The sequence below is a fragment of the Bufo gargarizans genome, chromosome 4, assembly GCF_014858855.1.
Source record: "Bufo gargarizans isolate SCDJY-AF-19 chromosome 4, ASM1485885v1, whole genome shotgun sequence".
NCBI lineage: Eukaryota > Metazoa > Chordata > Amphibia > Anura > Bufonidae > Bufo > Bufo gargarizans.
The window spans coordinates 124578288-124590818 of NC_058083.1; the positions used below are offsets into that span (position 1 = coordinate 124578288).

A 12531-nucleotide genomic window follows, 5' to 3' on the forward strand; every position below is an offset into this window, starting at 1 on the left:
GTATTAGGTAAATAGAACTTCAGATGTACGTCACACAAGAGATTCCACCGTGTCATTATTTATTCAACAAAAATGAAGCCAAAATGGAGGAGTCATATGTGAAAAATCAAGTATACCACATGAATCAGTAGCTTGTGGAACCACCAGTAGCAGCAATAACTTGAAGGAATCATTTGTATGACAGCATTAGTCTAGTTTCACACGTGTGGCCTGCAGGAGCTTCCCTAGCATATTTGCCAATTCCCGACATATTTGCAGCTGGATCTCCTCCAGATCCCATTATAGTCAATAGGGCTGGGGGGCATTGCAGTATCATCTGGCTATGCTGGATCCAGCCTGCTGGAGAGCAGGCTGGAAGTGTGAAACCAGCTTTAGTTAGTCTATCACACCACTCTAGAGGAATTTTAGGCCACACTTCTTTACAATTTTGCTTCAGTTCATTGAGGTTTGCGGGCATTCATTTATGCATGGCGTCTTTAATGTCTCATCACATTTCAATTTGGTTGAGGTCTTGCCCTTAACTAGGCCATTGCAACACATTGACTCTTTTTAACTATTCTGTTATTAATTTGAGGGGGTGCTAAGGATTATTGTCTTGCTGCATGACCCAGTTTCAGCCAAGCTTTAGCTGTTGGATAGATGTCCTCATATTTCACTTTAGAATAGTTTGGTATGCAGAAGAGTTCATCATTTACTCAACTCAACAACAAAGTGCCGAGGTCCTGTGGCTGCAAAACAAGACCAAATCAGTACCTCTCCATTGCTGCGCTTGACAGTTGGCATGAGATGCTTGTGCTGATATGCTCTGCTTGGTTTTCAGCTTTTCACCAAATGTGGCACTGTGTATTATGGCCAAATACATACACCTTGGTCTTGTCTGTCCAAAGAACATTGTGCTCAGAACAGGCATTTTCCTGTGAACCCTTCCAAGCAAGCCATAAATGTTCAGTTTTTTCTAATTGTACTGTCATGAACTAGAACATGTAATATGCTAGCTCATGCCTGCAGAGTCCTAGATGTAGTGCTTTCTCTGAGCATTGCACAGTCTGGCCTTGAGGTGAATTTGCTGGGATGTCCATTCGTGGGAAAACTGACTGTCCTGATTAACCATCTTGAATGTTTTTCACTTATGAATAAGCTTTCTTACTGTAGAATTATGGATTTCCAAATATTTGAAAATGGCCTTATAACCCTCTTCAGACTGATGGGCAGAAACAATTGCTTCTCTAAGATTATTGCTGATGTCTTTCCTCCTTGGCATTGTGTTAGCACCTGAATGCTCCAGACCAGCAAACTGTCAAAGCTTATGCTTTTATAAAGGTGGTCACACTTACTGATGATCCATTAATCAAGGTTATTTTATTAGAAGCACTTATCCTCCTAATTCCTATGGAGCAGTAAGGATGTAGTGCATTTTTCATACACAGCTTCTGCATTTTCTCCCAGTTTTTGTTAAATAATAACATGGTGTAATTTGTCATGGGTTGTTGTTCATATAAAGTTATATTCACCTAATTCTAAGGCCCGCTAAGGACCAGAATTGAAAGGTGTACTTTGTTTTTTCTCATGACTGTAAGGCTTTATCTGCATAGTAAATGAAGAAAGTGATCAGTTAGATGTGAAATTTGTTTACTACATCTTATATAAGAATTTTTTGGCCGATTTCAATGATTTACCAACAAATCCGGCATTATTAAATTATTGTATTTGAGACAAACAACCAGTGTAAAAATAGGGAGATAACAACCTTCGCAAAACTGATAGCAACTTTTTATTTTATTTTACAATTATTGGGAAAAATGAATACATCTTAAGAACAATTGAAAACAGAACTTAGAAGTGCAATTTATAAAAACTAATTTTATCATTTTATATTGAAAAGTGTAGCCCTGACTGTGAAAGGCCAAACATATATTGACTACGAGTTTGCCAAGAGGATACTTTTTGCCATGTGCTTTGTCATTAAAATCTACAGGCAAATCTGCATATACACCAGGAGATTTCTCTACTATAATCATCAAGGGTGCACTTCTAGCATGATGGGAATGGAACCTTACAATGTAATCAGGTCAACGTCACCCTGGATATGAATAAATGTAACTTAAAAGTATATGACAAATAAAGAAACAAGGCTTTTTCTTTTCTTTCTGCCTCTTCTTTCCTCTTTATTCCATCATCTGATTCCACAATCCCATTGCAGAATATATAATTGTGACACGTATGTGCGCTAAGAGCTTCCATTACTCATTTATAGTCGGTAATGTACCACTTTTAACTAGAATGACCCCCATTCTTTAGCTCTATTGTTTGCATATACAATGGTGTGCAGCCATTTAGTTTATTTTTATTATGTTTGCTTCATGGATATACACCTGTGATTCTGAAGGTTTTAGTCAAAATTTTCTTGCACTATATTGAGGGTGGCACCCCTTTTAGACTGGACACGCCCATCTACCTGGGACTTCTGAGCAGAGTACTTTTGTAGCTGGTTCCTACACAGCCCTGAATATTGGAGACTTTAGTAAGTCCAAAGTGAGGCAGTATCTTTAGTGATAGGGACCCATCTGCGGAAGCCACCTTGACGCCTGGTAGATGGGCCCGACACGTATGTGCGCTAAGAGCTTCCGTTACTCATTTATAGTCGGTATTGTACCACTTTTAACTAGAATGACCCCCATTCTTTAGCTCTATTGTTTGCATATACAATGGTGTGCAGCCATTTTTTTTTATTTTTTATTATGTTTGCTTCATGGATATGCACCTGTGATTCTGAAGGTTTTAGTCTAAATTTTCTAGCGCTATATAATAGTGAATTCATTTTTTTCTTCTCAGGTGTTTTTCATATTGGATGTATGACTTCAGACCATTTCACAAGCGGAATGAGACAGACCTACAGCGTTAAGTCATGTGGCAAAAGGGAACCTCTGATAGAGTTTTTCCATACACAAACATATTACATTGCAGCAGAAGAGGTTGAATGGGACTATTCTCCAAGTCGGACCTGGGAACATGAGAGGCATTCACTCCATGAAGAAAGGTGATTGTTTACTACTTGCTTCTTCTGTCAAACATGTGCTACGGAAACATCTTACAAGCAAACTGCCACCAGTAAAATGCTGGGCAATCTGAAGGTAGCAAGTTAGAGCAGGAAATGCTGATCAGATCGGTATATAGTTTTAAAGGAAAAGATTGAGCATAAAATGTAAGTACACAAGTAAGCCTGCCATCTGTAGATTGCACTGCATTTTCTTGGTGACAAGTTGCCTTTAAATTATTGTTTTATTCTATAATGTTTCATCTATAAAGTGTCACCTGTTTACATGACATGTGGCTACCTACAGAGCAGTAAACACAGAAACAATATAGTAAAGGCATCATTATTTTTACGTTATATTCCCAAATATGTCATATTTGACTACTTCTAACTGTTCAGCTAAATTATATATTTAGCATAGGTGATCCGGAATGAAAAAAGAAAGAAAAGAGTATTAACAGACAGGAGAAAATTTAAAGGGGTTTTTCCAAGTTTTTTATACTAATGACCTATCTGGTGGGGGTCTGACACCCGGGAGCCTGGTCAAACAGCCGTTTGAGAAAGCAGCGGCATTCCTGCGAGCACCGTGGCCTTCTCACAGCTTTTCCTAGGCCAGTGACAACGCGTTCATCAATCGTTGCCCAGGAGCAGCATAGCCCCATGGCTGAGCTGTGATACCAAACACAGTCGCTATACAACGTATGGCGCTGTGCTTGGTTAGCAGAGAGAAGGCAGCAGCGCTCACAGGAGCGACGGTGCCTTCTCAAAGTAGCTGATTGGCGGGGTTCCTCCACCGATCAGATATTGATGACCTATCCAGAGCATGGGTCATCAGTATAAAAATCCTGGAAAACCCTTTTAAGTTTGACCCAATGAGCTGAGTAAGTCATGGTACTAAAGTTCAGTATTAAAGTTCAAGTTGGGCCTGTCGCCTCTCCTGACATATCTATTTTAGTAAATACTTAAAAAGTGATGGTTCCTATTGAGTGACTACAAGCTGAGATTTTAAACTGAGGTGAATTAAATGGCAATCCAGGCCCGGAAACAAAAACTTGGCGAGGACCCGGCCACTTCCAGTCCCCTCAGCAGAAGTCACAGCTGAGGCCACTGATTGGCCTACAGTATTGATGTTCAGGAATCGGAAGCAGCGAGGATAAACACACACCACAGAAACCAGGAGGATCAGAGCAGGTGGGTTTCTTTTTGGTGCTCAGTGTTCAGCCATCCTCAGTTTTTTTGTCAGGGTCCAGACAACCCCGTTAATACAGAAAGTATATTGCAAAGATTAGTTATACAACAAATAGCATTTATTTCCTGAAAATGCAGTTCCTCTTAATTTCAGCAGTCTCCTGAATATTGAGTATGTCTGTAGTGTACAAAAAACAAACGTTTTAGTGGCACAGGTGGCATACAAACTGATAAATGGTATAAAGATCTTTCACTAATGACCCCTCAGATTCTGTGCTGCATATTGGTTATTTTACATCAAATAATCTTCTGTTTCCTCAAAGCCCAGGAGATGTCTTTTTAAATAAAACTCAAACTTCAATTGGTTCAAAATATAAAAAAGCTGTATACCGGGAATATACAGACCAAACTTTTACAGTACAAAAGGAAAGAACAGGAAACGAAGAGCATTTGGGTATTCTAGGTAAGCAGGGTGGCTTTGGTTTCGATATGCTGTATATTTTCATAAACTAACAAAGACTGGCTCAGAGTGAGCGGAGTGATGGCAATAAAATATAATATTCAAATATATTTACGTACAGAATATGACAAATAATTATAATAAAATATTAAACTAAAATATTAATCTAAATATATGTGCAGTCTCAGTCCTTTGGGCAGCCGTACATTGGGCCCACACTTTTTATGGCTCCTCAAACTCTACAGTAACAAAAAAAAAAAAGAACTGATAATAATACATCCATCCTTTATTTATTTTATTTAAAAAAAATGTAAAAAACACATCATCTGCTGTGCATAGTTGCACAAAATATATTTGTTGTCCTTAGTATTGTCTGAGTAAAATTAATATAGCCAATGTAATAGCTTTAAATGATGATGTTCCACTCAGTCAATAAACTTCCAAACGTGCTTGATAGTGTTAATGATAGATTTTAATATTGCATTTTATTGCCATCACTCCAGTCACTCTGAACCAGTCTCAGTTCAATCTCTTCCTCCAGCCCTACAGTTATACATTATGTACTGTTATACCTACATTCCTCTTACATTCAGTGATGTCTCCTCTGATGTAAACATTCTTTTTCCTCTTCTCCTCCCTTTGGAACAGACCGCCTTGACACCTTCTTTCACCCATATCTCTTATCTGCAGGGTTTACTACACAGACATCTTAGATTCATCACTTTTCTATCATCCTCCCCCCGCCTTGTGCCCCAAAGTTGTTATCCTGCTGCTAACTCCAATAATCTGCCTGCTGTGCTCCCCAATGCCCCCAAATACTATACTGCAAAAATAATAGTTCTATAAAGATAGACCCCCATAGTAAGTGCTGCCTGTGACGAACTGCGACCGCCGCGGCCACAATACGTCACGAAACCGTCACAGCGCCCCTAGTGGTCAATCTGCAAACAGGCCTCCCAGCCACTTTCAGCACACCGACAGTCTAACTTGAGTCCGTACAGTCGATAGGCTGAAAGCGCAGGGAGTGGACCGCCGATTGACCGCCAGTAAGCGTGCGACGAACTGGACCGGAACTACACACAGGGTAGTTTAACTGCCACCACCTCGCAATTTATGGGAGCGAGGAACCCACTATCTAGATAACACAACCGAGTAGCTTTCTCTTCGGAGAGGCTAGGGTAAGTTTTTGCAGTGTTTGAAAACAGGCATATGGCTAGAGAAATGACTTGGAGGTCATTTATTATATATCTATATACAATACAAATTATCACGATGCACAGTAATTATTAACACAATAATCAAGGAAAGTATAGTCCAATAAACAAAAGAGAGAAAAGAAAGAAAATACTTAGTTTCCGCAGAAAAGATGTCCGTTGGTGAAATAGTCCGTTGCAGGGGTAAAGTCCAAGAAGCCTTTGTCCAGTGTAATATGCCTTACAGCCCACAGGTTCTCTGGCTGAGGCCCTCTTTAGGTGTTGTTAAAAGTGGAGAACTCCTTTAGCAGATTCTAGGTCTGTGTTATAAAGGGTCCTAGAATCAAGGCGGGGAATTGAGAGTCCGCCTGCTGGGCAGGCTGTATTCCTGAGGTGAATGTCAGTTCTGAAATATGTCATGTGCCATATCGCGGGATGTCTCCGCTGTACACAAGTAACAAGCACATATTCACATTCCCCACAAAATATGGAGTTCAGGGATACCAAATATTACTATTATAACTGGTTCTATGATGGGGTAACACCATAACTTTACCTGGGTACATCTTAGAGTTATGTTTGTCCTATGTAAACGTCCAGTGAATTCTGAGTGACACGATGATGTAATTTTTACGTCCGTAAGATGCATGGGCTCTCTTAAAAAGGTAAAAATCATATCTCAGATTCATGTTGCAGTCTGGGAAACCTTGGTGCCGGCCTGTCTGCAGCAAGCCAGCTTACAGACCCTTATAGGCAGCGACACCAAATGTCTCCCCCCCCAGGTGCAGTCTTCACACCTAGCTGTGATATCTCTTCAGGAAGGGAAGTTCTTTTGTCAACCTAGGAAGCCAGCTGTAATTGCGTTATCTGCTGGGCATCTATTGACTGACTTGAACAAAAGGACTATGTTGTTCTCTGGGTACACAGAAGGACAGAAGGAGACGCTCTGAATAATCAAATTGTAGGTTCTGGGGCCTAGGGAAATAATTACTGTTTAATAGACCCTACTGTTCAATAAGGCAGAGTAATATTGATAATATTGGGAGGACAGTTCAATATTCTCGCGGATCATCCGTGACACCTCCCCCCCGCGTCTGTGGCTAGACATCCGTCCGCAAGACGGGTGGCGTCGCCGCTAACCTGCGCTGATCGGTCTGGATCGCCGTTGCACCGGGATAAGCCATCCGCATTTTGATGTCTGCTGCCTGCCCTGTGCTGGATGGTAAAATCGTACTGCTGCAGCGACAAGCTCCAACGTAGGAGCTTCCCGTTGGACCCCGCAGTACGGTTCAGCCAACTGAGAGGATTATGGTCCGTAATGATTGTGAAGGAGCGGCCGTACAGATAGGATTGAAGCTTCTGCAGGGCCCACACAATCGCCAGACACTCCTTTTCTGTAGTTGAGTAGGAGACTTCTCGGGGAAGAAGTTTCCGGCTCAGGTACAGAAGAGGATGCTCGTCCCCTTTTCCATCCACCTGGCTTAAGACAGCGCCGAGACCGTAATCTGATGCGTCGGTTTGCACTATGAACCGACGGCTGAAATCTGGGGCTTGAAGCACAGGGGCGCTAGCTAACGCCTGCTTCAAGGCCCGGAAGGCGTTCTCACACTCAGGGGTCCACGTAACCACTTTCGGGTGCTTCTTACCAGTGGCATCCGTCAGGGGCTTCGCGATGGCACTATAGGCCGGTACAAACTTCCTATAGTAGCCCGCGGTCCCCAGGAATGCCTGAACCTGTCGCTTGGTGATAGGCCGAGGCCACGCTAAGATGGCGTCAACCTTTCCCGTGTCCGGTTTCAGGGTGTTCCCTCCCACTCGGTGCCCTAAATACTGGACTTCCGTCATGCCGATCTGACACTTACTTGGCTTAACTGTCAAATTGGCTGCAGCCAGCCGTTGCAGTACCTGGGACAGATGTTTGAGGTGTTCTTCCCAGGTGGGGCTAAACACCGCAATATCGTCCAAATATGCTGCAGCGAACGGTTGCATTTCCTCCAGCAGGTCGTTCATAGCCCGCTGGAACGTGGCAGGCGCATTTTTCATTCCAAAGGGCATCGTCGTAAATTCGAAGAGCCCGAAGGGAGTGATAAAGGCCGACTTCTGCCGCGCGTCCGGGGCAAGAGGGATCTGCCAGTACCCCCGGCTCAGATCCATGATTGATAGATAGCTGGCAGCCGCCAGCTTATCTAGCATCTCATCGATGCGAGGCATGGGGTAGGCGTCCGTAGTGGTTACAGCGTTCAACTTCCGGTAGTCCACGCAGAACCGCGTTGTCTTGTCTTTCTTGGGTACCAAGACGACGGGTGCCGCCCATGGACTACAGGACCGCTGAACGACCCCCAGTTCTAGCATTTCCCCCACCTCACGCTGCATGTCCGCCTGCACCTCCGGAGAGACGCGATAGGCGGATTGCTTGATGGGGGGATGTGCTCCGGTATCTAACCGGTGAGCGACCAGATTGGTCCGTCCCGGGATACCTGAGAAGGTCCGGTGGTACCGACCTAACACCTCCTGTAACTGCTCTCTCTGGGACGGGGAGAGCTGCGGGTTGACATTTATGTCCCCGTCCGTCTCCCGGGTGTCAGCCAGCAGATCTACCAGAGGGTCTGTCTCGCCCTGTTCTAACCGGCTGCACACTGGGAGTACATACTGGGTTCTATCGTGGTGAGCCTTCAGCATGTTAATGTGAAAGGCCTTCTGTTTTCTACCCCCCATGTTCACCAAGTATGTCAGGGGGTTTAAACGCTTCTCTATGGTGTATGGCCCCTCCCATGCCGCCTGTAACTTATTGTGCCGTATGGGAAGAAGGGCATAGACCTTGTCTCCAGTTTCAAATGCCCGGTCTCCCGCGGTGCGGTCGTACCATAGTTTCTGTTTGGCCTGGGCCTGGGCCAGATTCTCCGTTACCATGGCAGAGAGTGACTCCATTTTGTCTCTGAACTTCAGGACGTAATCCACTACAGAGACATCCGTGGGATCACCTTTGCCTTCCCACGTCTCTCGCATCAGCTGTAGTGGCCCTCGGACGTTCCTGCCATACAGGAGTTCAAACGGGGAGAACCCGGTGGACTCTTGCGGTACTTCCCTGTAGGCAAACAGCAGATGAGGCAGGTACCGTTCCCAGTCCCCACCCTGCGACTCAACGAATGTGGCCAGCATCTGCTTTAATGACGCGTTAAAGCGCTCGCAGAGGCCGTTGGTTTGCGGGTGGTATGGACTGGAGACGAGGTGCGTCATCTGGATCTTTGCCGCCAGGGCGTCCATCAGTTCAGACATAAACTGGGGTCCCTGATCTGTGAGCATCTCCGCAGGGAACCCTACACGTGAAAATATGGAAATTAGCGCGTCTGCTACCTTGTCTGCCCTCAGGGAGGAGAGGGCGACCGCATCTGGGTAGCGAGTCGCGTAATCCACCAGCGTCAAGATGTACCTCTTGCCGCTGCGGCTGGGAATGGGCAGAGGTCCAATTATGTCGACTGCCACTCGGTGAAATGGCTCACTTATGATTGGCAGTGGACACAGGGGAGCCTTGCGCGGATTCCCAGCTCGTTTAACCTTCTGACAAACCGTACAGGAGCGACAATAATTGATGACATCTATCCTCATTCTAGGCCAGTAGAAATGCCCCTGAATACGGTCAAGTGTCCTGCGAATTCCTAGGTGCCCTGCCAAGGGGATGTCATGTGCGGATTTCAGCACATGCCCCCGGAAGGCACTAGGTACCACAAGCGACTTGGTACTCACGGTCATTTCGCCTTCGGTGGGTTGTATCGCCTCACTATACAACTTCCCACCTTCCCAGTACACTTTGAACCCGGCCCCATCCGCGAGGGGCTCAGCAGCCTGTCTTCTGAGACCCTCGAGGCTAGGATCGGTTTGAAGTGCGTGCTCGAAGGCCGCCTGATCCGTTTCAGCCAGCTGGCCCGTGGCGTACGAGGCCTGTGGCTGACAGTCACCCTCCCTGGGGTCAGAGGAGTGGGAGGAGACCGGAGCCTCTTCCCCCTGTTCTGAGTTCAAGTTTTGGGTGGCCCGACTCCGAGTCACAGCTAGGACAGGTATGACTTCGGAGCAAGGCAGATTAGCATTTTCAATATCACATGTAGAAATCACATTAGCAGGTACGTCATGCATATCATCAACATTAATATTGGATACATTCAACCCCCCTCCCCCAGACTTTTGCCCCCGGGTGCCAAGCACCTGGGTGGGGGCAGAGGGCGGACCCCCTTCCTGGGATCCCGAGGGGTTTCGTGGCGGGTTCATAATAGGATACCAGCTTGCCTAGATCGGACCCCAACAAAACAGGAACTGGTAGCTGGTCTAGGATACCAACTACCTTTTCTTGAACACCCACCCCCCAGTCGATGGAAACCCGGGCTTGGGGAATGTGAGAAAGAGTGCCCCCCACCCCAGTGAGGGTGAGATACTTGTCTGGGATGATGTCCTTTGTGGGCACAAGGTGCGGACGCACCAGGGTGACATCGGCTCCCGTGTCCCGGAAACCGGTGACTAGCTGGTCATTCACTGTAACAAGCTGGTGATTGCTGGTGATGGGGTGAATCTCCTCCCCACCGGCGAACAAAACAGTTGAAGATGATGGTTCACGCTGGGATGCGCTGGCTGGCTGTGTCTGTCGTGGGCGAGGTACAGGTGGTTCAGATGCTGGCTGTGGCTGTCTCCGCTCAGGACAGTTGAATTTCATATGTCCAGGCTTGCGGCAGTAGTGACAGGTGATTGCATTAGGTGCCCTAGGTCTGGAAGCAGTAGCTGCACTTGGTGGTCTCTGTGGTGGACGGCCCACAGAGGCAGGGGGGTCTGCCCTGACATTGGGCAGACCTCCTCTCCAGTGAGATGGTGCAGATTTACGCAGATCGGGCACTCGGGTTGTGACAAAAGTCTCAGCTAAGACTGCAGCAGTGGTTGCTGACGCAGGCTTCCGTTCTAGCACGAATTGTCTCACATCCGCAGGGCAAATACAAAGAAGCTGGTCTAGCACCATCAAGTCCTCTAGGATGTCATAAGACCCTTTTGTTAGGCCTAAAGTCCACTGGCGGAATGTAGTGCGTAAGCTACTGACCACATCCGGATAAGAGTCCGTACGATACTTTTGTAAGGACCTAAACCTTTTCCGATAGACTTCAGGGGTCAGCTGGTATTTAGCAATGATAGCGTCTTTTATGGCGGAATAATCTTCATCCTGCTCCATGGATAACTCCGCAAATGCGTCCAGCGCTTTGTAGCGCAACAGGGGGGTCAGGTGTCTGGCCCACTGCTCTTGGGGCAGACGATACTGACGGCAGGCTTTCTCAAAGGATTGCAAAAACAAGTCTATGTCAGTGTCCTTTTCAATGGGAGCAAATTTAAATTTTGCACTCACGTGTGATGCTGCTCCTTCTGCAGGAAAGTTGGGTGATGAGCTTCGGCTGGGTTGATGTATTCTGGCCATGCTCAGTTCATGCCGACGTTGGCTTTCTTCGCGCTCAGCCATGTACTGTAGGTACTTTACCGGGTCAGTGTCCATTAGTTTTTGGAGGGCCTGCTGCATCATAGGGTCTGTACAAATAGATAGTCTGGTACTGGCCGGTTCCGGGCGAGTACTTAAAGAAAAATTAGGATCCGTACTGAAATACTGCGCTGGGGGGCCAACAGGGCCCGCAGGATGTTCCCCCTCCGAGTAGTCAGGATTCTCAGTCTCCGGTTCCTCAGGACTTGAGTCAGATGGGCCGGTGTCTCCCGCAGTAGACACATCCAACAGCCGCAGTTGTTGGTTATCCCATCGGAACAAGTCTTTTATCAGGTCGGTCTTTGTCTTGCGACCGACTTCAATGCCCCGTTCTTGGCACAGATTTTCCAGATCTGCCAAAGCCATTTTCTTGTATTCCCCGGACATTTTCACGCCAAATAAAAGATAGATAAAGAAAACAAGATTTCGGGGAGGGTACTGGACTACACAGTCTCTCTGTACATACAGATAAATGTATTGCACTCAGCCACACCACCACCAAATTGGTTTGGTTCTGACAGAGGTAAATTAGTTAATCTCTGTTCAGATGTTCTAAACACATACAAAAAGGAATCCCAGTAGCTGCCTACCAATATGTGACGAACTGCGACCGCCGCGGCCACAATACGTCACGAAACCGTCACAGCGCCCCTAGTGGTCAATCCGCAAACAGGCCTCCCAGCCACTTTCAGCACACCGACAGTCTAACTTGAGTCCGTACAGTCGATAGGCTGAAAGCGCAGGGAGTGGACCGCCGATTGACCGCCAGTAAGCGTGCGACGAACTGGACCGGAACTACACACAGGGTAGTTTAACTGCCACCACCTCGCAATTTATGGGAGCGAGGAACCCACTATCTAGATAACACAACCGAGTAGCTTTCTCTTCGGAGAGGCTAGGGTAAGTTTTTGCAGTGTTTGAAAACAGGCATATGGCTAGAGAAATGACTGGGAGGTCATTTATTATATATCTATATACAATACAAATTATCACGATGCACAGTAATTATTAACACAATAATCAAGGAAAGTATAGTCCAATAAACAAAAAGAGAGAAAAGAAAGGAAATACTTAGTTTCCGTAGAAAAGATGTCCGTTGGTGAAATAGTCCGTTGCAGGGGTAAAGTCCAAGAAGCCTTTGTCCAGTGTAATA

The 12531-nt window shown here is 46.0% G+C and overlaps 1 protein-coding gene across 1 annotated transcript in view; it reads left to right on the forward strand.

Annotated features, from left to right (window-relative positions):
• LOC122934275 (ceruloplasmin) overlaps positions 1-12531 on the forward strand; it is a 74251-nt gene that overhangs the window by 38023 nt on the left and 23697 nt on the right. The window contains exons 12-13 of the mRNA XM_044289621.1: positions 2833-3037; positions 4546-4685. Coding sequence (XP_044145556.1) covers positions 2833-3037; positions 4546-4685 — 345 coding nt within the window. The remainder of the gene's footprint in view (positions 1-2832; positions 3038-4545; positions 4686-12531) is intronic.